This window comes from Aegilops tauschii, chromosome 6 (genome assembly GCF_002575655.3).
Source record: "Aegilops tauschii subsp. strangulata cultivar AL8/78 chromosome 6, Aet v6.0, whole genome shotgun sequence".
NCBI lineage: Eukaryota > Viridiplantae > Streptophyta > Magnoliopsida > Poales > Poaceae > Aegilops > Aegilops tauschii.
Window position 1 is genome coordinate 58,248,746 of NC_053040.3, and position 26,560 is coordinate 58,275,305.

At 51.0% G+C, this 26,560-nt stretch overlaps 1 protein-coding gene across 1 annotated transcript; it reads right to left on the minus strand.

The window, feature by feature from the left end:
* Positions 1-12,920: 12,920 nt before the first annotated feature.
* Positions 12,921-13,298, minus strand: LOC109734521 (ethylene-responsive transcription factor ERF109-like). Its single transcript, XM_020293729.1, has one exon. It carries the CDS (start codon positions 13,296-13,298, stop codon positions 12,921-12,923), a length of 378 nt encoding a protein of 125 aa, XP_020149318.1.
* Between the last annotated feature and the right edge of the window lie 13,262 nt (positions 13,299-26,560).

Below are 26,560 nucleotides of genomic sequence, written 5' to 3' on the forward strand. Positions count from 1 at the left end.
GAGCTGACAAAGTAAACCGGGTGCTGCATCATCTTCTTCTTCCGCACCACCTCGCCTGACTGCGCAAGCACTGCCTCGGTGGCGTCGGATCCTGCCGGGGGCCCTGCCTTGCCGGCACCAGGCCCTGCCGGGGGGATCCTTGGCTTTCCATCCGCTTTTTCTGCCGCGGCCACTGCCTCTTCGTCAACCTCTCTCTGCGCCACCAGTGCGGCACTGACCACTTGATTCGTCGCCGCTAGATACAACAGCAACGGCTCTTGTGGTTTAGGCGCAACCAGTATTGGCGTGGAGGAAAGGTATTTCTTCAGATCCTGCAACGCCGCCTCGGCTTTCGGGGTCCAGTCCATTGGGCCTGCCTTCTTCAAGATTTTGAAGAAGGGAAGGGCACGCTCGGCGGACTTGGAAATGAATCGGCTCATGGCGGCGACGCAGCCAGCGAGCCGACGCACGTCTTTGATCCGCTTGGGCACCTCAATCTGCTCAATAGCCTTGATTTTGTCTGGGTTTGCCTCGATCCCGCGCTGCGATACAAAGAATCCGAGAAGCTTGCCGGACGAAACGCCAAAGACACACTTCTCAGGGTTCAGCTCAAGGTTGATCTTGCGCAGGTTGGCAAATGTCTCTTCCAGATCTTGCACTAGAGTTGGCCCGTCCTTGGTTTTGACCACTATGTCATCCATGTATGCCTCCATATTTCTATGGAGCTGAGGTTCAAAACCAATTTGGACTGCTCTTGCAAACGTCGAGCCAGCACTCTTCAACCCGAAAGGCATCCGTAAAAAGCAATACGTACCACATGGGGTGATGAATGCTGTCTTTTCTTCATCCTCTCTTGTCATGAAGATTTGGTGGTAGCCCGAGTAGGCGTCGAGGAATGATAACAGATCACACCCGGCCGTGGAGTCAACAATCTGGTCGATGCTCGGCAACGGGAAGGGGTCCTTAGGACAAGCCTTATTGATATCTGTGTAATCAATACACAACCTCCACTTCCCATTCGCCTTGCGCACCACTACCGGATTGGCCAACCACGTCGGGTGGAGCACTCCTCTCACCAAACCTGCCGCTTCCAATTTCCTGATCTCCTCTGTGATGAACTCCTGCCTCTCCAGAGCCTGCTTTCTGACCTTCTGCTGGACGGGCCGCGCATGAGGGCAGACAGCTAGGTGGTGCTCAATCACCTCCCTGGGAACACCGGGGATGTCGGATGCTTGCCATGCAAACACGTCGACATTCGCCCGCAGGAAGGTGATGAGCGCGCCTTCCTATTTGCTGTCGAGGGTGGAGCCTATGGTGAAGGCCCCTCCCGTGCCATCTTCCGTGGCGGACACCTTCTTGGTCTGCGGTGGCTCGGCTCTGGATTTCTTCCTCTTGCCGGCAGAGCTCTCTGGCACGTCCTCGACGGTAGCATAGCACTCCGAAGAGGCGTGCTTGCCGGAGTGGGTGTGAGAGGTCTTGCCGGGCTTTCTCTTCCCTTCCGGGCCTTCAGCAGCAGGAGCAGGTGCCTTGACGGCAGCTGCTGCAACTGCTTCCCGGTAGAGTTGGTCGGCGCAGATCAGCGCGTCCTTCTTGTCGGAGGGGACGAAGATGATGGTCAACGGCTCGGGCATTTTTAGCATGTTGTAGGCATAGTCTGATGCCGCCATGAACTTGGCTAGTGCCGGGCGGCCGAGGATCCCGTTGTAGGGCAAGGGGATCTTGGCCACGTCGAAGATGATCCTCTCCGTCCTGTAGTTCAACTCCCCTCCAAACGTCACGGGCAGTGTGACCTTCCCCATCGGCTGCCTCCTCCCTGGATTGACCCCTTGAAACGTACCCGTTTCCTCGAGGTCTCCATCAGGAATTTGCAGTCTTTTGATCACGACGGGCGAGATCAAGTTCAGGCCGGCCCCGCCGTCAACCAACATCTTGTTCACCTTGAGGTTGCGTATCATTGGTGAGACCAACAATGGCAAACACCCGACCGCGGTTGTGCGGTCAGGGTGGTCCTCGGCGTCAAAGATGAGGGGCGTGCTAGACCACTTCAGCGGCTTCTGAGCGTCGATCGACGGTTCCGTTGCTGTAATCTCACGTGCCCACTGCTTGAGCTGGCGGTGAGAAGTATGCAGCGAGGTGCCACCATCGACGCACATGGCCTCCGTAGCCTTATGGAACTCTTGCTCACCGAACTTGTTGCCCTCGTCGTGATCATCGTCTTCTTGTTTCTTGTCACGGCCCCGGGCGGGCCTCTCTTGCTGATTGTCCTTGCTGCGGCAGCCTCCTTGGCCACCACACTTCTTGCCGGATCCCTCGGCACCATCCTGGTCCTTCTCCTTGTCCCGCCTCTCGTACTCAGCTTTTTGCTTCTCAGCAAGCAGCTCGACCTGTCGGCAGTTCTGGAGGTCGTGGCCCTTGGTGTGGTGGATCTTGCAGTATTGCTTGCCGAAGCTTCCTAGCTTGTCGGTAGCCGCCAAGGCCCGGCAGGCGGTGCACTCGGCAATCTCCTTGCCGGGGGCGTCTGGCTTGACCTTCTTGGCTGCGCCGGTGTCGTCGGATCCTTCAACGGCAAGCACTGCCTTGCCTTTGCGTTTCCTGTTGCGACGCCGGCCCTTCTTCGTCGGGGTGGCGGCGTCTTCGTCGGTGGAGTCGGTTTCCGCACCGGCGTCTTCGCCGGGGTACTTCCTTCCCTCTTCAGCCCGGGCACACCTATCGGCCAGAACGTAGAGCTCGGCCACCTCCTTAACCTTGGTCATCGCCAGCTCTTCGCGCATCTTGCGGCTGCGCATGTTCTGATGGAACACGCTGATCGCAGCTGCGGGATGAACGTCGGGGATGTTGTACTGCACCCGGCTGAATCTCTGGATGTATTTGCGCAGGGTTTCCCCTTCCTTCTTGGGAATGATATGCAGATCAGTGGCCTGGCCATGAGCTTGGTGGCCTCCTGTGAAGGCGCCAACAAACTCATGGCACAGATCCGACCAAGAAGAAATGGAATCCACCGGCAAGTGCATCAACCAAGACATAACATTGGGCTTCAGTGCTAGCGGGAAATAGTTGGTCAACACCTTGTCGTCGCGAGCTCCAGTAGCCTGCATCGCGATGGTGTAGATACTGAGGAACTCGGACGGATGGGTCTTGCCAGTGTACTTCTCGCCGACGTCGGGCTAGAACGTGCGGTGGGACGGCCACTGGAACCGCCGCAGCTCACGGGTGAAGGCCGGGCAGCCCACCTCGTAAGGTAGGCCGCCGGAGCCCCCCGATGCTGGGTGGTCCATAGCGGGTCCCGCCCGCTTGTCCGACTGGTGGCGCGTTTCGCGTCGCCGCTCGATGGTGGTCCGAGCGTCTTCGTGAGCTCGTTCCCGAAGAACCTGGCGCTGGTTGCGGAGGGTCCGCGGGTCAGACGACGCTATGGAGATGTTATCACAAGCGTCGTCACGACGGGCCGACGCCCGCGGCGACTGGCGAGGAGGAGGAGGGTGCACCGTGGCCGCAGCTCCTCCGGTCCTCCCAACGCCAGCGTGGGGTGGCTCGGTGGAGCGCCGTCCCGAGGGCCCTGCCGGCCGTGGATCGTCTTTGTTGGCGATGGCGACGAGGCTCCGGATGGTGGCCCTCCACTCGTCGAGCTTCTCTACAGCAGGAGGGAAGTCGAGGAGCAGCTGCGCGCGCGCCAAAGCTTCCGCTGGCATGGGCGGCGGCGACAGCTGCGTGGATCGCGGCGCGCTTCGACTTCTAACCACGTTAGAAGGAGCTCCGTTAAGATCCAGCGGCTGCGTGCCATTTTCGCCAGCACTTCGGCGGGCATGCTGAACTCCTTCATCTTGTGGACGACGCATGGGGCTCTTCCCATGGCGGTGCCCAGGGTCACCGGCATGGTGACGCTGCTCGTCGTGCATACCATGGGAAGAGCGCGTAGTGGTCACCGACGTGGGCGTCTTGGAGGTCGCTGCGCCGCCCGGGGGTGGCACAACGACACTTCTGGAGGGCTCCGCGCAGCCTGCGGGGGGTCCAGCTCCATCTTTGGATCTGGCGACGTGCGGCCGGTCGTCTGGCGCACGAACGACGCTGCTCGCCAGGCTCTGACTGCCAGAGCGATGCTGGTGTCCGCGGACCGCGGCCCGGGTCCTGTCCTCGACCGGCCCACTGCTCGCCCGCACTGGCACGGGCCGTTCGGCTCCCAACGAGCCGATCGCCGTGGCCGTCTTCTTCTTGGGAGCCATGGCGACGAATAACCGCTAGGCTAGCTACTAGACCAGATTCTCACAATTGCGCCCCCTACCTGGCGCGCCAAAGATGTCGGTGTGGAACGACACCTATGGGGTCACAAGAATCCCTACTACGGTTGCCGGGGCGCGGGGTTGCGAGAAGAGCAGGATTAGTAACCAGCACGAGGATCGTTTACCCTGGTTCGGGCCGTGAGGATGCGTAAAACCCTAGTCCTGCTTTGGTGGGTGTATTTCAGAGAGTTCTTGAGCTCTCGAACTAGCTGTGGTGAGTGTGTGGTTCGAAAGAGCCGAATCCTTCTCCAGTATGCCATGGGCCTCCTTTTATAGTCGAAAGGGGTTGCCACAGTGGCACACAGGAGGTGGAAAGGTGCACAGTGCTATGAGCTTATCGCTCGTATTACAGGACAAGACACATTTAATGCGTAGCTTAGATGTCCCCCAACTTTATCGGGGACGGGGGCGAGGCCCGTCCCGTCCGTCGCCGCTCCTCCTCGCTTCGACACGCGCCCTGGCCAGCGAGGCATGCGGTGCCATGTAGGCAGGCAGGCAGCTGGGGTGGCGCGGTGGTGGAGCCTCCACGAAGATCTGCATGCCGCCACGCAGGCGCTTGACGAGTTGGCCCGGGAGCTGCATGTTGCCACGCAGGTGCCTGCTCAGCTGGTTGAGCTGGCAGCTGCATGCGAACGGCGGTGGAAACTTGGTTGGCGTGGGCCTGGTGGTGGCCCTGCTGGCGTCCTTGGTGAGGGCCTTACCGGGTGGCCCGGCAAGGGTCTTGCTGTGGCGCGCTGTCGTCCCTGGCAAGGACCTTGCCAGGGGTCTGGCGGCCTTCCTCAGCAAGGATCCTGCCAAGGATCGTCGTCTTCTAATCCTCATCTGATCTTGGGTGTTCCTTGTCTTCACAAAGATCTGCATGCCACCATGGAGGTGCCTCCCGAGCCCTGGCCCAACATGATGTTGGGGACCGTGGGCTCAAGGGTGGCTCGCTCTGTTGGTGTGGGGCGAGCTGCCCCGGCAAGGGTCTTGTCGGGGCTGCTGAGGCTGCCCCGGCAAGGGTCTTGCCGGGTGAACCTGCTTCGTCCCTGTGCTCTTTGTGGTCTTGGCCTTGGCGTTGCTCTGGTTATCTTGGGCTTCGGTCTTACCTTGGCTCACCTCCCCTGTTCTGCTTCATGTGACCGTGAGCGCGGCTCCGACTGCCCGTGCACACGTAAAGGGGTACAAAAGTGCGCCCCTTCTTTTGTACACCGACAATCTATTTAGCTCGACAATATTAGATTGTTAGCTTGATTTAGCTGGTACATATTTCTCTAGTGGGCCTGTATTTTTAAGAAAAAAATGTAGGGTTATCCATCAATCCTATGAACATTTATTAAGTTTGATTTCATTTTGATAATGAATTTGTGCAGAATGAGATGATGCAAGTTGGAGGGAATGAGGCGGTGTCACCGCTTCCCCTGGTAAATGGGTTTAGTGCCAAAAAAATCATATGAATTTGAGCTTAAATGTTTCAATACGATTAAATTGGGCGTGGATGCTTAGAGCATCTCCGGCCGTTCGCCCCCAGGGGCTAGAAAAAAGCGCCGCTTGGGGGCGAACCGGCGATATTTTCAGCATGCGGGCGATCAGGTTCCCAGCTACCGCCCCTAGGTCGCCCCCAGACGCCCTTTTTGTAAAAATTTTAAAAAATACATTCGGCCAAAATTCGGCAAACATGACATAGATTCGGCGATATTTAGGCGTTTCATAGTTTTTTAATATAAAAACATATAATCTACTAAAAGAAGAAAGCAAAGGGCTGGTACCATGCCTACAGGTCGAAGAACCTGCTGAAGGCGTCGTAGTCGCCGCCATGGTCGTCCTCCTTCTGCTTCTTCACACCGCTGCTGGACCCCTGCCCGAGGTCACCCTGGCGGACTGGTTTGGCCGGCGGTGACGGTGCCTCGTCGTCGCTGTCCTCGAGGATGACGACGCCTCCCTCATCGCGACCACGGCGTCGTGCGGCGATCTCCTCTAGGGCGCGGCACTGGCGCTCCATCTCCAGCCGCGCCCAGTCCTCCCACACCCACTTCATGGCGGCCTCGTCGTTGAGTGCGCCCATGTCAGCGTGCTCGCTCTTCACGGGGGCGAGCCCCAGCTCTGTCTTCGGTTTGACGAGGCGGGAGGTGCTCGAGGAGGCGCCACCCATGAGGAATCAATGGAAGGCTGACCTGCGGGAGCCTTGGCATTGATTCCTCGCGGGAAACCGAGATGATGAGGACGGCGAGGCGCGGGGGTCGCTGACTTGGCGGGTCCTCCGACGCCAGCTTCAGGCCTAACCGGCGAAAATTGGGTTCCTGGGGGCGTGACTGGGCCTTTTTTGAGCGCCGGCGCTAGAAAATGGCCTTGAGGGGGGGGGGGGCTGTTGGGGGTGCGGCTGAAGATGCTCTTAGAGTGACACAACACATGCCTTGGCATGGCATGGTGAACGAGCCTTCCTATAGCTTCTGCGTGGTCCCATCATGATTGAAAAAACTAAAGCTACTAGTCGTCAACCCGTGCACATGCACGGGCTAGCACAATCGAATGCAAACATCTTGGTGATTAATATAGTTTAGAAAAATAGTAGGTCATATAGATCACTGCATTTAATAAGAGGAATGGACAATCTAAGCAAGTCAGTTAGAACACCTTATTAATATTGTACCTACAGATATGAATGGACAATATAAGAAACTGAGCATCTGAAAACTTGTAGTGCAATTCGGCCACAAACTTACCAATAAGCTCCAGATGGACCCAAGGTAAAATAATAGATCAAACAATGCACTAATGATCAGGTTTAAGATCACATATGCTTTTACAATGGCATTTTTAAGATTCAAAATGCTAATATTGATAGTCTCTTAATATGATCTAGTACTGAGCTTGACACTTGGTAACATATTACTCTGAAGACAGTAAAAAGTCATCTTGTACATTGTATTGGAAATGAAGGATAGTGGGACATCACAAAATTAGAATCTTGCAACTTATATAGAAATATAGACGCATGCTTAAATTTCAACGAATACATGCATTTTTTAATATGAAAAATATTCCTAATATTTTACTAACATAGCAGACATACAAAGGAATCATTCATCATCCACTATTTAAGTGGCCATGAGCCCCATGAGCATGCATCATCCACTATTTAAGTGGCCATGAGCCCCATGAGATCGAATCGACATTTGGAACTTCATAATATTGTAGTAACATAGGAGGCGTACAAAACAACAATACATCATTCGCTATTGAACTGGCAGTGAGACCTATGGGCAACAATATAAATTTGGAAGTTGTTAATAATGCATGTAGATTTATATCCTTCTATCTATTTTCTTTCGTATCCCCATCATTGGAGTAAAATGAAATACACTTTAGTATTTATAGCTGCAAGGTATGATGTGGCCAGCTACCAAACATTGATAAATTTGACCCAGATAATAGTAAACCTTTTTATCAAGCAATCAACCACATAGTGTATCATAGAGAGAAAGAGAAAGATATGATGGACAAATTGTCATATTTAAAAGATAGTTTTCACACCATCCCAAAAGCTATTCTAAATAGCAGTGAGGTCCCTGGGTTACCTTCCCAGATAATGCTGATCTCGAAATTTATCCATATATAACTAATAAACATGTATTGAAATTGAGAGCTATGGTTGCTTCTGTTTCAGGCAAGAGGCCATGGTGTATATCCATATATCTAGGAACCAAACATGTCTTGAAAGTGTCAATGCAAGATATGGGGGTCACCATTGTATTAAATATTTTTTCATTAGAACTTACAACTTATTTATGAATTATGGACATTAAGGGCACACTGTCACTGGAAATAAAGCAGAACAATCAAGCTAAATGAAACACATAGATTAGGTAATTCTGGAAGGGAAATTACAACTCGCTCTGGTCATATACAACTTCCTTCAACATATACCTTTAGCGCCATTGTCGATCAAGGCCTCTTCTCTAATGTTAACCACTCGTTGCAAATTTTATCCAAACACTAATTGGTTTGATCGATGAAATCTAGTCTTGGAATTGGTTGTTATTGCAAAAAGAAGCTCAGATGGTTACATTTAAATCATCTTTTACATGAAAACACTGAAAAACTGGCATACTTCTTATTGTAATAATTCATATGCAAAAAGTAACAGATGATTGAAGCATCCGATCCTGATTTAAATGGAAATTAGAATAAATCATGTCAAAGAATTAATCCAACTTTGCGCTACAACAGCCTTATTATGTCAGTATATATCCATATTAAGTTGGAAATTAAGGAGATCTACTGAGTATTACCTTGGCTGTATGACCTGAGTGCATATATAAATCTCCTCAAGCCTAGTTAATATGGATGGAGTCCTCATCGTCTAAAAAAAATCATAATCCTTAGAAATTGTCAACGCCAGAAAGAAAATAATCACAGCCAGTACTTTGTAATATGCAGAAGGAATAGAGTTTATCCGGTTTTTAAATCTGACAGAAGAATTGGTGAGCATGCTATTGAGCTATAGTATCAATGAAAGGAAATAGCCAATGGAACAAACTAATACATCTAGAAGAAATTTAGCATCCAATTTATCACATAAGGGAACTGAAGCTCAAGCAAAGATAAGGTCTATATCAAGGCCACGCAACACTCGGCAACAATCAGCCGAGTTAATAGCCAGATGCTAATAGATTGTTGCAAAGAAAACCTGGGGATGGTAATGTGTAGATGGATGGTCCAGGAAGAGCGACAACATGTATACATATATACATTTGTAAATACACATAGTGATTACTAATCTGAAGTAATTACCCACAACATTTGACTCATGCTGCAGGGCAGAAATCGGCGCATACTTAGCAAGTTGAGTTACTGTTACAACTGGAAACATGCGTGCAAATTCAGGTAAAAGATAATTTCTCCATCATCCAAATGCATGATTATAAAAATATTTTATGAAACTGAAAGATAATTGTTAAGATAGGAAATCAACATATTATTGTCACACTCCTACATTGCTTCAGCTTAGTAAAACCAAAAAATGCTTGATCATTCAGCAACTTGTTTGGAACTCAAGCTAAAAGTTTGCGTGGCTTCAAATCTTCTTAGGTGAAATGACCAAATATATGTGTTATATTTGGTCGTCAGTTTAGATTCTTGACTAAGCCAGTGAATATATTACAAAAGACAGGATTACTTAAATTAGTATACTCAAGTTATCCAAGCATAGCAAGAAAATAATGGAAGAATCTGTCAATAAACAAATATAAGCGCATGTTCATTGTACAGAGAAACAATGGATTTATACATTGATTTCCCCCTAAAAAAAAGATGTAATTACATGGCAACACGAAGAGGAATACAGAGAGGTAGAAACCTATGGAGAGGTCAGTCAATTTGGTACCTACATAAGCCAAAATTCAAGTTAAACCTGCAATAGAAAGAGCAGTTGCAATGTGATCAACGACGCGACCATACTGAAATTGCAGGTGGTTAAAATAATTTAAAATTCTTGATAAAGAGTACACATCATATTTTCAATTTAGCTACAAATAGTATGTCAGTGATTAAGTTAGCTCATATATTTTTCTTACGTTTGCTAGTTTAGAGTACTGTCTGAAGACACAACTGTCATGTTTCGCTGACAATATTTGGATCATTATAAACGTACATAGCTCGCCACTTTAAATAAGGAAATCAAAAAAGGGAATTGTCATATCATGGCTAAAAATATATTATCATATCTGTATAGGTAGCATCTATAAAATCTGAATCCTTGAACTTCAAAAGAAAGATCATGCATATTGTTACAAATGGACCTAGAAAAAATGGATTCCATGATTGATGTAAATGCAGTTAACACACTCTTACTGCCGGGTGAAATTTTATGCGATGCAGACCACCTAGTTGGCTCTCATCTTCTCCCCCATATAATCTGATAAACAGAAGTGTTGATGAGACGTTATGGATCAACATGATAGGTCCAGAGATTATGTGACCGCATTGGAGGCTTGCTGTAGTTGATACGATTTGCAGTAGCAGTTACCATGGTAGTAGAGCACAAAGCTTGGCAAACGTTAGAGCACGCATGGGTTACTGTGGCACTTGGCACGTGCACCCTGCAGTGCAGTATCGACCGTGTAATAGCCATTGGCTATGGCAGCCATAGCCTCAATTAATCGATGGCCTGGACAGGACGCACTGCAAGGATCCTCTTTCCTATTGAAAACATGAGTTACAGGACAACATGAGGTTCCCAATCCTTGTGTTTTCTCTCTCTTTTCACTACAGATTGATCACAGTTCAGGCAAATTCTTTCTTCCGAAGTCGCGCTGAGCAATGAGTCTAGCTCAATTTCATTATTTATTGGCGACTGCATTCATTTACATCACAGATGAAAACCACAGAGCAAACCAATTGTAAGTGGGTCAAAGTTTTTATGAACCTGTGATTAGATGAATGGCTGAAAGCACCTGCCCGACAACCTGTAGATATCTACAACATCTGACGCCTAATATAAGAGAACTAAACTGAAAAATCTGATATGGGCGAACGCAGAACTAAAACTGCTCCGTTCAAAATCATGTATCGTAGAAAGTGCAAATAATGAGTCGATTTCCAACGCTGAGAGTCTGAGACTGTTCTGAAATATCATCTAAGCCATTAGTAAATGTACAGAACGTAACTAAAACTTAATGAAGATAGCAAATCGAACTTTTTCCAAAGTTTTTAAGTCACATAGGGGGTAAAATTTCAAAGCGCATTAAGCTTGCAAGCAGAAGACAAAGTAATTAAAGGAGTAGGTAATCCATACGTACATTAGATTTTGAAGGTACATATAATAAGGTGCTTGGAAGTTGTTTCAGCCTCCTTTACTGGATGCTCGGCAGTTGTTTCGGCGAGATGCCGGAAGCCTTTAGCTTTCACTAACATCTCCGTCCAGATGGCCTGATTCCTTGCGCCCTCACGTCATTGTTATGGGAGTATAATATATTATGGAAATTCTGATGGTAGTTGAGAAGGCCGCGAGCTTGTATCCATGACTTGCACAGTTGCAGCAAAAGATATGCGCTTGTGATTGGATCTACGCCGGCATCTTCCACAGTCCACAGGTTGAACTCGAGACATTGGCTGCTCCTTCCCGACCACGGGACCATCCAGAATTGCAGAGAGATGGCGATAAAGGAATCTGCAAAGAGAAAATATTGAGCATGGGAGATGAGAGATTAGACGGAGATTAATTACATGCTAGATAAGGAAAGCTCGTCCTTTAAGATCTCTTACTTTTTTTCCCAAGATTCTGAGAGAATTGATTGCGTCAAGAGACAAAATCTGTGATGGCCTCAATCGTGTCCTTCAAGGATGGGAGATGAACTCGATTAGGGCCTGGAGTGTGACCTGCAGTGCCACCAGTCCAACGCGATTCCTCAACTCCCTCGATGGAAGACATAGGCGGGAGGGCATAGGAGGCGGAGGAGGAAGATAGCCCAACGGGGCAGAAGAGCTTTGGGGAATAAGAGTTTTGTATTGACAGGGAATTCAGCGGGGACTCCATAAGGGATACAACACGCATTTTTTTTTTTAGGCTCATAAACGCAGAATTTTTGAGGGACTCATAACACGCAGATTAGTTGTGAAGATTTTCTAATGACGTGGGAATTTAGACAGAGAATTATATGATTTGATCTCCACCGTTATAACATGGTCCCACCAGTTGTGAAGATTTTCCAATTGACGGGTTGATCTTCACCGTTATAACATGGTCCCATCAGATTAACAGTTCTTAATTACTAATTAACATGAGAATTTATTGGGAGTCTGTAATTAGTATAAGTGTGTGTGTGTGTGTATATATATATATATATATATATATATATATATATATATATATATATATATAATAGAGAGGATTCAAAATCACAACCTCGCTGGAAGTAAATATTAGGGTAGTTATTGCATATTTATCTTCAATAAAAAATTGAATTCAAAATTTTGTTTGAATACCTTTGAGAGAAAAATCCTTAACTTTTGAAATATTCCGGTAACCAGTTCTTACAGCTTTCTCGGTGAAACCATGTCCACGAAAAATAAAACCTTGATTTTTTTATTGAGAAATAAAACCTTGATGAGCACCCAAAGCTCCGACTTCCTGTGCACCACTCACATGCCTACACCTAGCCCATCAATATGAGAACATTGTTGCAATTGAACTGAAAATCCTGGAGGCAATGTCATGCAATGAATGACTAAACTTAGCATCACACAAGAGCATCTTCAATAGATGATCCAAAATTTGGCGGTCAAAACCGGAGATGTAAAATTTGGACCGTCAAAAGTGCGTTTTGGAGCTCCGAAAAAAGCTCAACTCCAACAAATGGTCCAAATTGATGGTCCAAAAAAGCAACTCCAATAAATGGTCCAAAATGAAGATGTAAATTTCTTAAAACGACAAACTACTAGTCCATTCAACATAGTTCAAGCATCAAATTCAACATAGTTTACTACTAGATAAACTACTCCTCATCGTCGGAGCTGCGCCTAGAACTCCTCCTTCTCCGGGTCGTCGCACCCCTCCTCCTCCTCCTCCTCCTCCTCCGAGAAGTCTGCCCAGTCCTCCTCGGAAGAGGACTCAATGGGGATCACCGTCGAGGGACCGGCCTCATCCTCCTTCTTCGCCCCCTTCTTCTTCTGCTCCGCCTCACGCTTCTAGTAGTACTCCAGCTCGGCCTGGACGTACTCCGGATGCTCCCGAGAAAACCTCTCCATCGCCTCCTTGTCGGTCTCGCCGGCACTGACGACAACCAACGGCTTCTTCGTCGAGATCTCCTTCATCTTGATGCCCTGCGGCACAAGCATCTCCGCTTCCGCCCGACTCTCGATCTCTGGGAAGTTGAGGTGCTCCCGAGGCCTCTCGGCATGCCACATCGCCACGTCGTAGGCACGCGTGGCCTCGTGGGTGGAGGGGTACGTGCCGATCCACCAACGCCTCCCGGCATCGGAGAACTCCACTCCGAAGTTACCGGAGGGCTTCTGCCTCACGCCGAAGAAGCCCGACTTGTCCTTCGGCATCTTCTTCGGCGCCATCGGAGAGCGGTGAGAGCGGTGGAGCGGTTGCGGCATGCGGCCGGGGCGGTGGCGGACGGAGTCGGGCGGGGCGGAGCTGCGGGGTGGCGGCGGCGTGCGGGGCGGTGGCGGACGGAGCCGGGGCGGGTCGGAGCTACGATGGGCGGGCCGGGGCCGGGCGGAGCTGCGGCGGGTCAGAGCTGCGGCGGACGGGGTGGGGCGGACGGGGCGGCGGCGTGCGCTGCGGCCACGGCCGGATCCGCGGCGGGCGGGCGGCGGGGCGGCGTGGAAACAGCGGCGGGGGGCGGGGCGGTGGCGGACGGGCGGGAGGTTGCGGGCGGGCGGGCGAGAAAGGAAAGGAACTGGCGGTTGGGCGTTCGCGGGGGCGCCTGATTTTAGACCAGATGCACCTCGTGATGTAAATTTGCACCGCGAGATGTTGTATTTTACATTACGAGGAGACTGCGGTCCAATTTTTTTAACATATAGACCGTCTGTTGGAGCTGCGTTTTTGGCCTCAGACAGTCCAAAAGTTAGTTACTTTTACATTTGGACCATCTATTAGAGATGCTCTTATATCTTCATAAAGTGCAAGTGGCGACTGATTGCCTTGCAACGGTTAAACACGTGAAAGAGGAATATACATCAAAGCCAAGAGTGCTGAGTTTTTAGAGATATGTTCTGTTCATGAAATGAGAGCGGCAAATTTCGAGGCACATGGTCTTGCAAAAGCTGCAGCCTCTTTAGAACCTGGTTGTTATGTGTGGCTTGTAGACACGCCTGACATTGCTTGTATTCCACATACTATACTAGATTCAATAAAGTTTTGTTCTCTCTCTCAAAAAAGAAAAACCCTTCACGTTACATGCAAAACCAATCACATGGGCCTTCACTTTTCCTATCAATGTAGCCATATATATGTAGGTTTTTTGTTATGAAAAACATCAAAGTACTTGGCCATATTAATAGTCAAGCACCTGATGCAAGGATTATTACAACAAAACGGGCTGTGAATCTACAGAAGAGCTCACTATGGATCAGTTTGCCCTATGAAAGCTGAAGTTTTAACATTCCTGGCTCCTTCCAATTCAGCACAATCAATTAAGCATGTGAATATTGTTCCGGTTTCTTAGTTCAAATAGATCTGCACCTGGCAGTTATCAATGCCTCTTGTTATGTTACCACCTTCCCCTGCTCTTCTGGGACGTCCACAGCCACAAGTGGTGCTTCTTTGTGATGGGAAACATGTTCCATGTGGACAAACTGATAGGATGGTCCTGATATGCAACAAGAAGTAAACCGGGCATACGCAATTTGTGTATCCATCACAGTCGACTCTTTGCATTCTGTAAGAATGATACTGTCTGGTCGCACATCCTGGAGCGGATGACTTGAGCAACGCCTCCTGCTCCGCCATGTCAGCTTCTGGCGTGACCACTCTACCGGCGAGCTGCTCCTTTGACTGCAGATTCTGCTGGAGAAGGTGGTGGTTGTAGGCCGCATCGGCTTGCCCCCCCCCCCTTCCCCGGAAGTGCTCCTGCAATGGGCATGGTCCTCGTTGATGGTCAAGGTGCAGTGCACCGACGAAGGTGGCGCGAAGGAGGAGGAGGGTCCCGCGGAGGAGGAGGAGGAGGAGGATGGTGGCACCGGCTCATCGTCGTTGGCCGCGTCCTCCATTGGGACGTTGTCGTCCTCCGGCTGCCTGCCGGCTAGCCAGCCGGCAGCAATGGCAGCCATCTCCTTCTTCTGTTCCGGTGTCAGCCCGTCCAGAGAGCTTTGGTGGGGGAGGAATCCATGGTGGGAGTGGTGTGGAGAGGGATTGGAGGCAGATGACTACGACTATGGCCAGGGCAGCGGTTTATATAGCAATGGCGGGCGACAGGGGGACGAACGGGTGGCGCTGGAGGAGACGTCTGGCAACCGCGTGCCATCAACGTGGGCGGCAGACGGACGGACGGGTGGCCATTATGCCGTTTGAACATATGGCAACTGGCTGCACTGGGAAGCGGTGCGGGCAGCCCTCTCTCGGCCGGCGCGCCGCTTCAATGCTGGCGCCAGTGAGTGATTGCGTCTGCTCTGGCCGGGCATGAATTCCGTCGCTGACGCTTTGGAGCGGCGCTGACCGAAAACGCACATAAGGGGGGAGGGTTTTTTGGCGGGCCATGGTGATCAGAAGCGGGATGGGATCGGTCTGGACTCCCGCAAAGCTTCCCCACTTTTGTCTCCGGTTTGCGGGAGAAAACGCGTCCGACCGTGCCACAGACAGATAAAAGACCACGTTGGAGGGCTTCCGCGCTCCGGACAGCGCGGTCCGGACGGTTGCGGGAGGTTTGAGGGTCGACGTTGAAGATGCCCTTAGCCATGGTATACACCACTAACTTGTTTACCACGACCAGTAAGTAGTGAATTGCTAGATATATGTTTTTTTGTATTAGTAAGATATATCCTAGTTTGGACCAGAGGAGATCAATGAAAGAGGATGGATGGAAGTCACAACAACGAGCTAGTCTCATTTGGTCCAGTGCGATGCCATGTGTCGGTGTACGTTTTTGTACCCTTTTACCTATGCACGGGCAGTCGGAGCCGCGTCCACGGCCACATCAAGCAGAGCAGGGAAGGTGAACTAAGGTAAAACCGAAGCCCGAGGCAGCCAAAGCAACGCCAAGACCAAGACTACAAAGAAGCAGAGGGGCGAAGCAGTTTCCCCCGGCAAGACCCTTGCCGGGGACGGCCTCAGCAGCCCCGGTAAGACCCTTGCCAGGGCAGCGCGCCCAAATGCCAACAGAGCGAGCCACCCTGGAGTCCACATCCCCAACACCATCGACCACGTTGGGCCAGGGCTCGGGAGGCACCTTTGTGGTGGCATGCAGATCTTTGTGAAGATAAGGAATACTCAAGATCAGATGAGGATTAGAAGACGACGACCCTCGGCAAGATCCTTGCGGAGGAAGGCCACTAGATCCCCGGCAAGGTCCTTGCCGGGGACGATAGCGCACCACGGCAAGACCCTTGCCGGGCCACCCGGCAAGGCCCTCAGCAAGGACGCCAGCAGGGCCACCGCCACGCCCGTGCCAACCAAGTCTCCACCGCTGTTCGCATGCAGCTGCCAGCTCAACCAGCTGAGCAGGCACCTGCGTGGCAACATGCAGCTCCCGGGCCAACTCGTCAAGTGCCTGCGTGGCGGCATGCAGATCTTCGTGGAGGCTCCACCACCGCGCCACCTCAGCTGCCTGCCTGCCTACATGGCACCGCATGCCTCACTGGCCAAGGCGCGTGTCGAAGCGAGGAGGAGCGGCGACGGACGGGACGGGCCTCGCCCCCGTCCCCGATAAAGCTAGGGGACACCTCAGCAGCGCATTAAATGCATCTTGTCCTGTAATACGAGCGATAAGCTCGCAATACCGTACGCCTTTCCACCTCCTGTGTGCCACTGTGGCAGCCCCTTTCGACTATAAAAGGAGGCCCATGGCGTATTGGAGAGGGATTCGGCTCTTTGGGACCGCGCACCCCACCATGGCTAGTTCAAGAGCTGAAGAACTCTCTGAAATACACCCACCAAAGTAGGAGTAGGGTTTTACGCATCCTCGCGGCCCGAACCTGGGTAAACGATCCTTGTTCTGATTACTAATCCTGCCCTTCTCACAATCCTGCGCCCCGACAACCGTAGTAGGGATTCTTGTGATCCCATAGGTGTCGTTCCACACCGACATCTTTGGCGCGCCAGGTAGGGGGCGCAATTGTGAGAATCTGGTCTAATAGTTAGCTTAGCAGTTCTTCGTCGTCATGGCTCCCAAGAAGAAGACGGCCGCGGCGGTCGTCTCGTTGGGAGCCGAACGGCCCGCGCCAATGCGGGCGAGCAGTGGGCCGGTCGCGGACAGGACCCGAGCCGCGGTCCGCGAGCACCAGCATCGCCCTGGCAGTCAGAGCCTGGCGAGCGGCGTCGTTCGCGCGCCGGACGACTGGCTGCATGTCGCCAGATCCAAAGACGGAGCTGGGCCCCCCGCAGGCGGCGCGGGGCCCTCCAGGAGGGTCGTTGTGCCACCCACGGGTGGCGCAGCGACCTCCAAGACGCCCACGCCAGCGACCACTGCGCGCTCTTCCCATGGTGTACGCGACGAGCAGCGTCCCACGCCGGTGACCCTGGGCACCACCGTGGGAAGCGCCGTGTGCGTCGTCCGCGGGATGAAGGAGTTCAACCTGCCTGCCGAAATGCTGGCGAAAATGGCGCGCAGCCGCTGGGTCGTGACGAAGCTCCTTCTAATGTGGTTAGAAGTCGAAGCGCGCCGCGATCCACGTAGTTGTCGCCGCCGTCCACGCCAGCCGAAGCTTTGGCGTGTGCGCAGCTGCTCCTCGACTTCCCTCCCACTGCAGAGAAGCTCGACGAGTGGAGGGCCACCATCCGGAGCCTCGTCGCCGTCGCCAACAAAGACGATCCGCGACCGGCGGGGCCCTCGGGTCGGCACTCCACCGAGCCACCACATGCTGGCGCTGGGAGGACCGGGGGAGCTGCGGCCATGGTGCACTCTCCTCCTCCTCGCCAGCTGCCGCGGGCGTCTGCCCGTCGAGGCGATGCTTGTGATAACATCTTAATAGCGTCGTCCGACCCGCGGACCCGCCGCGACCAGCGCCAAGTTCTTTGAGAACGAGCTCACGAAGATGCTCGGACAACTATTGAGCGTCGGCGTGATACACGCCACCAGTCAGACAAGCGGGCGGGACCCGCTATGGACCACCCAGCACCGGGGGGCTCCGGCGGCCTGCCTTACGAGGTGGGCTGTTCAACCTTTACCCGTGAGCTGCGGCAGTTCCAGTGGCCGTCCCACCGCACGTTCAAGCCTGACGTCGGCGAGAAGTACACTGGCAAGACCCATCCGTCCGAGTTCCTCAGCATCTACACCGTCGCGATGCAGGCGGCCGGAGCTCGCGACGACAAGGTGCTTGCCAATTATTTCCCGCTGGCAATGTAGCCCAATGTTATGTCTTGGTTGATGCACTTGCCGGCGGATTCCATTTCTTCTTGGTTGGATCTGTGGCATGAGTTCGTTGGCGCCTTCACAGGAGGCCACCAAGCTCATGGCCAGGCCAGTGATCTACACATCATTCCCCAGAAGGAAGGGGAAACCCTGCGCAAGTACATCCAGAGATTCAGCCGGGTGCAGTACAATATCCCCGACATTCATCCCGCCGTTGTGATCAGCGCGTTCCATCAGAACGTGCGCAACCGCAAGATGCGCGAAGAGCTGGCGATGACCAAGGTTAAGGACGTGGCCGAGCTTTACGTTCTGGCCGACAGATGCGCCTGGGCCAAAGAGGGAAGGAAGTACCCCGGCGAAGACGCCGGCGTGGAAACCGACTCTACTGACGAAGACGCCGCCACCCCGACGAAGAAGGGCCGACGCCGCAACAGGAAACGCAAGGGCAAGGCCGTACTTGCCGTCGAGGTGTCTGATTACACCGGCGCTGCCAAGAAGGTCAAGGCAGACGGCCCCGGGAAGGAGATTGCCGGGTGTTCCGCTTGCCGGGCCTTAGCAGCTGCCGACAAGCCAGGGGGCTCCGGCAAGCAATACTGCAAGATCCACCGCACCAAGGGCCACGACCTCCAGAACTCCCGGCAAGTCGAGCTGCTTGCTGAGAAGCAAAAAGCCGAGTACGAGACGCGGGACAAGGAGAAGGGTCAGGACGGTGCCGAGGGATCCGGCAAGAAGCGTGGCGGCCAAGGAAGCTGCCCCGGCAAAGACAACCAGCAAGGGAGGCCCGCACGGGGCCGTGACAAGAAACAAGAAGACGATGATCACGACGAGGACGACGAGTCCGGTGAGCAAGAGTTCCAGAAGGCTACGGAGGCCATGTGCGTCGATGGTGGCACCTCGCTGCATACTTCTCACCGCCAGCTCAAGCAGTGGGCGCGTGAGATTACAGCAGCGGAGCCGTCGTTCGACGCTCAGAAGCCCCTGAAGTGGTCCAGCACGCCCCTCATCTTCGACACCGAGGACCACCCTGACCGCACAACCGCGGTCGGGTGCTTGCCATTGTTGGTCTCGCCAACGATACGCAACCTCAGGGTGAACAAGATGTTGGTTGACGGCGGGGCCGGCCTGAACTTGATCTCGCCTGTCGTGATCAAAAGGTTGCAGATCCCTGATGGAGACCTCGAGGAAACGGGCACGTTTCAAGGGGTCAATCCGGGGAGGAGCCAGCCGAAGGGGAAGGTCACACTGCCCGTGATGTTTGGAGGAGAGATGAACTACAGGACGGAGAGGATTATCTTTGACGTGGCCGAGATCCCCTTGCCCTACAACGGGATCCTCGGCCGCCCGGCATTAGCTAAATTCATGGCGGTGTCACACTACGCCTACAACATGCTAAAGATGCCCAGGCCGTTGACCATTATCTCCGTCCCCTCCGACAAGAAGGACGTGCTGATTTGCGCCGACCAACTCTACCGGGAAGCAGTCGCAGCAGCTGCCATCAAGGCACCTGCTCCTGCCGCTGAAGGCCCGGGAGGGAAGAAGAAGCCCGGCAAGACCTCTCGCACCCACTCCGGCAAGCACACATCTTTGGAGTGTTGCGCTACCGTCGAGGACGTGCCAGAGAGCTCTACCGGCAAGAGTAAGAAATCAAGAGCCGAGCCGCCGCAGACCAAGAAGGTGTCCGCCAGGGAGGACGGCACGGGAGGGGCCTTCACCATAGGCTCCACCCTCGACAGCAAATAGGAAGGCGCGCTCGTCACCTTCCTGCGGGCAAATGTCGACGTGTTTGCGTGGCAAGCGTCCGACATCCTCGGTGTTCCCAGGGAGGTGATTGAGCACCACCTAGCTGTCTGCCCTCATGCGCGGCCCGTGAAGCAGAAGGTCAGCAAGCAGGCTCTGGAGAGGCAGGAATTCATCACAAAGGAGATCAGGAAGTTGGAAGCGGCAGGTTTGGTGAGAGGAGTGCTCCACCCGACGTGGTTGGCCAATCTGCTGGTAGTGCGCAAGGCAAATGGGAAGTGGAGGTTGTGTATTGATTAGACAGATATCAATAAGGCTTGTCCTAAAGACCCCTTTCCGTTGCTGTGCATCGACCAAATTGTTGACTCCACGGCTGGGTGTGATCTGTTGTCATTCCTCGACGCCTACTCAGGCTACCACCAAATCTTCATGACAAGAGAGGATGAAGAGAAGACATCATTCATCACCCCATGTGGTACGTATTGCCTTTTACGAATGCCTTTCGGGTTGAAGAGTGCTGGCCCGACGTTCGCAAGAGCAGTCCAAATTGGTTTTGAACCTCAGCTCCATAGAAGTATGGAGGCATACATGGACGACATAGTGGTCAAAACCAAGGACGGGCCAACTCTTGTGCAAGATCTGGAAGAGACATTTGCCAACCTGCGCAAGATCAGTCTTAAGCTGAACCCTGAGAAGTGTGTCTTCGGCGTTCCGTCCGGCAAGCTTCTCGGGTTCTTTGTGTCGCAGCGCGGGATCGAGGCAAACCCAGACAAAATCAAAGCTATTGAGCAGATTGAGGCGCCCAAGCGGATTAAAGATGTGCGTCGGCTCACCGGCTGCGTTGCCGCCATGAGCCGATTCATCTCCAAATCCGTCGAGCGCGCCCTTCCCTTCTTCAAAATTTTGAAGAAGGCAGGCCCAATGGAGTGGACCCCAGAAGCCAAGGCGGCGTTGCAGGATCTGAAGAAATACCTTTCCTCCACACCAATATTGGTTGCGCCTAAGCCACAACAGCCGTTGCTACTATATCTAGCGGCGACGAATCAAGTGGTCAGCGCCGCACTGGTGGCGCAGAGGGAGGTCGACAAAGAGGCAGTGGCGGCGGCAGAACCAGCGGATGGCAAGCCAAAGATTCCCCCGGCAGGGCCCGATGCCGGCAAGGCAAGTCCCCCGGCAGAGTCTGGTACCACCAAGGCAGTGCCTGCGCAGTCGGTTGAGGTGGTGCAGAAGAATAAGATGATGCAGCACCCGGTTTACTTTGTCAGCTCCCTCTTGCAGGGGGCTAGGTCGAGGTACTCCGGTGTGCAGAAATTGCTCTTCGGCCTCCTCATGGCCTCGAGGAAGCTGCGTCATTACTTCCAAGCCCACGAGATCACTATCGTCACTCGCCTCCCATTGCAACGGATATTGCATAACCCAGATGCAACTGGAAGGATTGTGGAATGGGCCTTGGAGTTGTCAAGTTTTGGTTTGACGTTTGAAAGCACCTCGACAATTCAGAGCAGAGTCCTGGCAGAGTTCATTGCAGAACGGACCTCAACGCCCAACGAAGAAATCCAGGAGACCGCTCTCCCCGGCAAGGAAGCAGACCACGACTAGATCATGTACTTTGATGGGGCTTTCTCGCTGCAAGGCGCCGGTGCCGGCGTGCTGCTCGTCGCACCCACCGGAGAGCACCTCAAGTACGTGGTCCAGACGCACTTTCCCAGGGAGATGTCCACCAACAACACTGCGGAGTATGAGGGGCAACTTGCCGGTCTCAGGATCGCGACGAGCCTCGGGGTTAAGAGGCTCATCATCAGGGGTGACTCGCAGCTTGTTGTCAGACAGGTCAACAAGGATTACCAGAGCCCGTTGATGGAAGCTTACGTAGACGAGGTGAGGAAGCTGGAGGAGCACTTTGACGGTATCCAAGTGGAACACGTCCCCCGAGTGGAAAACGACATCGTCGATTACCTGTCAAAGCGTGCTGCATTCAAGCTGCCTGTGGAACCAGGTACCTTCTTGCTCCGGTTAACTCAACCATCCGTCGAACCATCAACGGGGCAGAACAAGCGGAAGAAGTCAGGTCCCGACAAGTACTTTCCTACTGAGCCCCCTGGGGCCGCCGGCAAGGGTGCTGCCGCGGACACTGAGCCTGCTGAAAGTGCAACTATCCCTAGGTGGTTTTGGTAATTCCTAACAACATATAGCTCATTGAGCTAATGCCATTTCAAGATAAATATTTCAGGAAAGCTCAATGTTTGGCATGGCATGGATTAGAAAGTGGACCCTTCAAAATGCTAAGGACATAGGATTGGCTCAAGCTCAAAGCACAAGACTCTACATTTTCTATTTTAGTGATCCAAGATCACATTGAATCTATAGGAAAAGCCAATACTATTAAGAAGGGATGAGGTGTTGCTTAATGAGGATCTTTCTCAAAATGCTTAAGTGATATGCTCCAAAACCCTCCACTACTTTCTCATATCCACATATATCCCAAACCAAAAAGTCCAACTCGGCCCCACCGAATCTTTTCATCCGGAGCCACCAAGTTCAGTTGACATAGCCACTGCCAGAAACCCTAATCAATTCGGTCTCACCGATAGGGATCTCGGTCTCACCGAGATGGGATTGCAAACTCTCTGTTTCCCTTCGTAACGTTTCGGTCAAACCGAGATGAGCGATCGGTCCCACCGAGATTGCAATGCAAACTCTCTGTTTCCCCTTCATAACATTTCGGTCCAACCGAGATGAGCGAATCGGTCCCACCGAGTTTGCCTGACCAACTCTCTGTTTGGCTATTACCAAAATCGGTCTCACCAAGTTTGTGTAATCGGTCTCACCGAGATTACGTTATGCCCTAACCCTAATGACATCGGTCCCACCGAGTTGACATGTCAGTCCCACCGAGAATCCTAACGTTCACATTTTGAACTAAATCGGTCCGACCGAGTTCTCTGAATCGGTCCCACCGAGTTTGGTGATTTGTGTGTAACAGTTAGATTTTGTGTGGAGGCTATATATACCCCTCCACCCACTCTTCATTCGTGGAGAGAGCCATCAGAACATGCCTACACTTCCAACACATATTTTCTGAGAGAGAACCACCTACACTTGTGTTGAGGTCAAGATATTCCATTTCAACCACATAAATCTTGATCTCTAGCCTTCCCCAAGTTGCTTTCCACTCAAATCTTCTTTCTACCAAATCCAATCCTATGAGAGAGAGTTGAGTGTTGGGGAGACTATCATTTGAAGCACAAGAGCAAGGAGTTCATCATCAACACACCATTTGTTACTTCTTGGAGAGTGGTGTCTCCTAGATTGGCTAGGTGTCACTTGGGAGCCTCCGACAAGATTGTGGAGTTGAACCAAGGAGTTTGTAAGGGCAAGGAGATCGCCTACTTCGTGAAGATCTACCCTAGTGAGGCAAGTCCTTCGTGGGCGACGGCCATGGTGGGATAGACAAGGTTGCTTCTTCGTGGACCCTTCGTGGGTGGAGCCTTCCATGGACTCGCACAACCGTTACCCTTCGTGGGTTGAAATCTCCATCAACGTGGATGTACGATAGCACCACCTATCGGAACCACGGATAAAAAATCTCCGTGTCAACATTGCGTTTGCTCCTTCAAACTCATCCCTTTACCTTCATATGCAATTGTTTTACATTCCGCTGCTATACTCTTAGAATTGCATGTGTAGGTTGATTGCTTGACTTGTGTTAAGTTGCTAAAATCTGCCAAGAACTAAAATTGGGAAAAGGCTAGATTTTTATTTGGCCAAGTAGTCTAATCACCCCCCTCTAGACATACTTTCGATCCTACAACTGGTATCAGAGCTTTGGTCTCCATTTGCTTTGATTTCCATAGCTTTTGGTGGTCATAGCCTTGGTTTCACAACCTAGGAGAGTATGGCGTCTAGCGAGGGAAATTACCACCGTAGAGGTCCTTACTTTGATGGCACTAATTTTGCTAGTTGGAAGCATAAGATGAAAATGCAAATTCTTGGACATAACCCCGCCGTTTGGGCTATTGTGTGTATTGGCTTGCAAGGTGAATTCTTCGATGGGAAGGAACCAAACCGTGAAGCTACCGCGAAAGAGTTGAAGATGCTACAATACAATGCTAAAGCTTGTGATATTCTCTTCAACGGACTGTGCCCCGAAGAATTCAACAAAATCAGCCGTCTTGAGAATGCAAAGGAAATTTGGGATACTTTGACTGATATGCACGAAGGTACCGACTCCGTCAAGGAATCCAAATTGGATGATCTTCAAAGTCAACTTGACAAGTTCAAAATGAAGGATGGTGAAGGTGTCGCAGAAATGTACTCTAGGCTTGCTCTCATCACAAATGAGATTGCCGGCTTAGGAAGTGAAGAGATGACCGACAAATTCATCATCAAGAAGATCCTAAGAGCCTTGGATGGAAAGTATGATACCGTGTGCACATTGATCCAAAATGATGCCCAATTACAAAGATCTCAAGCCAACGGAAGTCATTGGAAGAATTGTTGCTCATGAGATGTCTCTCAAGGATAAGGAAGAGCTTCACAACAAGTCAAGTGGTGCTTACAAAGCCTCATGTGATACTCCCACATCTTCAAGTGAGAAACAAAGCTTCAATGAAGAATTGAGCCTAATGGTAAAGAACTTCAACAAGTTTTACAAGAGTAGAAGCAAAGAAAGAAGCTCCAAGTCAAGGTCCTACAATGACAAAAGATCTTCTAGTCGTGAGCGAAATTTCTACAATTGTGGAAGACCCGGACACTACTCCAATGAATGTACGACCCCCTACAAAAGAAGAGAAGATTCTCCCAAAAGAAGAAGTAGAAGAGAAGAATCACCACCAAGAGAAAGGAGGAGTAGAGATGATCGTTATGAAAGAAGACCCTCTCGGAGAAGCAAGGATTCGGAAAGGAAGGAAAAGTCATCAAGGAGCTACACAAAAAGAAGACATCAAGCTCATGTTGGTGAATGGGTATCCGGATCCGACTCCGACAATCACTCCAAAAGAAGTTATCACTCCGACTCCGAATATACTCAAGATGAAGGTGTTGCCGGTCTAGCACTTGTGTCAACCAACTCCTACGACATATTTGACTCACCAAATGAAGGAATTGGAAGATGCTTCATGGCCAAAAGTCCAAAGGCAACACATCCGGAGTATGTTGATTTCAATAGTGATGAAGATGATTTGCTAGGTGATGATGATTTACTTGTTGACAACTCTAGTGATGAAAACTATGATGTAACGTCAATTAATCATGCTAATCAAGATAAAACGAATGATGATGATAAGAAGGAGATTGAGCGTCTAACCAAAGAACTAAACACTCTTAAGTTAGCTCATGAAACTACCTTGGAAAATCATCGAGAACTTTTAAAGACTCATGATAAGCTACGCTTTGAAAAGCTCAACCTTGAGCAAGAGCATGAGTTTTTAAAGGAAATCAATGATGATCTTCGCAAGAAAAGTTCTTCTTACATTGCCAAGCGTTTACTCTTGTCTACTTACATGCCACAAGTTAAATCTAGTAACAAAAACAAGAAAGATGCTTCATCTAGTAGTAACAATAATCATGCTAAATCCAATGTTGCTGCTTCTAGTAGTTCTCTTGATTCCACTAATGATTCTCTTAGCCAAGTTACACTTGAGCAAGAAAATAACTTATTGAAGGGAATTATAGAGAAAGATGTTTCCAAGAGCCTTGCCAGAAGTAAGCAATTTGAGGAAATTGTACGCAAGCAAGGAAGACACCGGAAGAATCAAGGTGTTGGCTTTGAACGAAAGCTCAATGCTAATGGAGTTGAGTGGGAAGAAGATCAATACCCCAAGACGAAGTTTGTTCCTCAACAAGAGAAGTATGATCCTACTTCCTTCAAAGGAACACAAGCTCAAGATGATCTTCCACCACAAGACCACAAGCAAAAAGGCAAGGATAAGCTTCAAGAGGAAATTGATGCATTTGAAGAAGCACCTAAGGCCTTGGTCAAGTGAGTTCCCAAGACTACATCAAGTTCCACTTCATCACGTACAACTACTACTCCAAGGATTCCCATCAAGATGGTGTGGATCCAGAAGAAGAAGAACTAGAGAGTTCTTGAGGGTGACTCCGCCAACACACTACACTCCTATCATTTTGGCAAGGACAAGTGCAAACAATTTTCATATCTTGCACTAGTTCAAGGAGTTATAAACCCTCTTGTTGGTAAGACAAGGGACAAGGTAACCTAATGCTTTCATGGACATCATCCTGTGTATACATCACTCTATGGATATCCTTGTTTGTTCCTTGTGGGACTAACCTGTGTAGGTATTGAAAGTGCAACTCACTCCAAAGGATTGCTCCAAATGATCTACATCAACATTGAGCATCTACATCTTCAACACCTACATGAAGTCATCATCGACAAAACCCAAGGTTAGTTCATTCCCTTTAGGGGGGATATCACATCTAGGGGGAGCTTTACTCAAATCAATGAGTTAAAGCAACTCTAATGGTGTGAACACAACAATGCTTTATGTAAAAGTGGTAACCCCACTTGTGCTTAAACGATGAGTATGACCTATGATCAAATGTTCTCAA

Bases quoted from the DNA above. Each gene is read 5' to 3' on its own strand.
- LOC109734521 (XM_020293729.1), bottom strand. From the start codon at position 13,298: ATGGCGCCGAAGAAGATGCCGAAGGACAAGTCGGGCTTCTTCGGCGTG.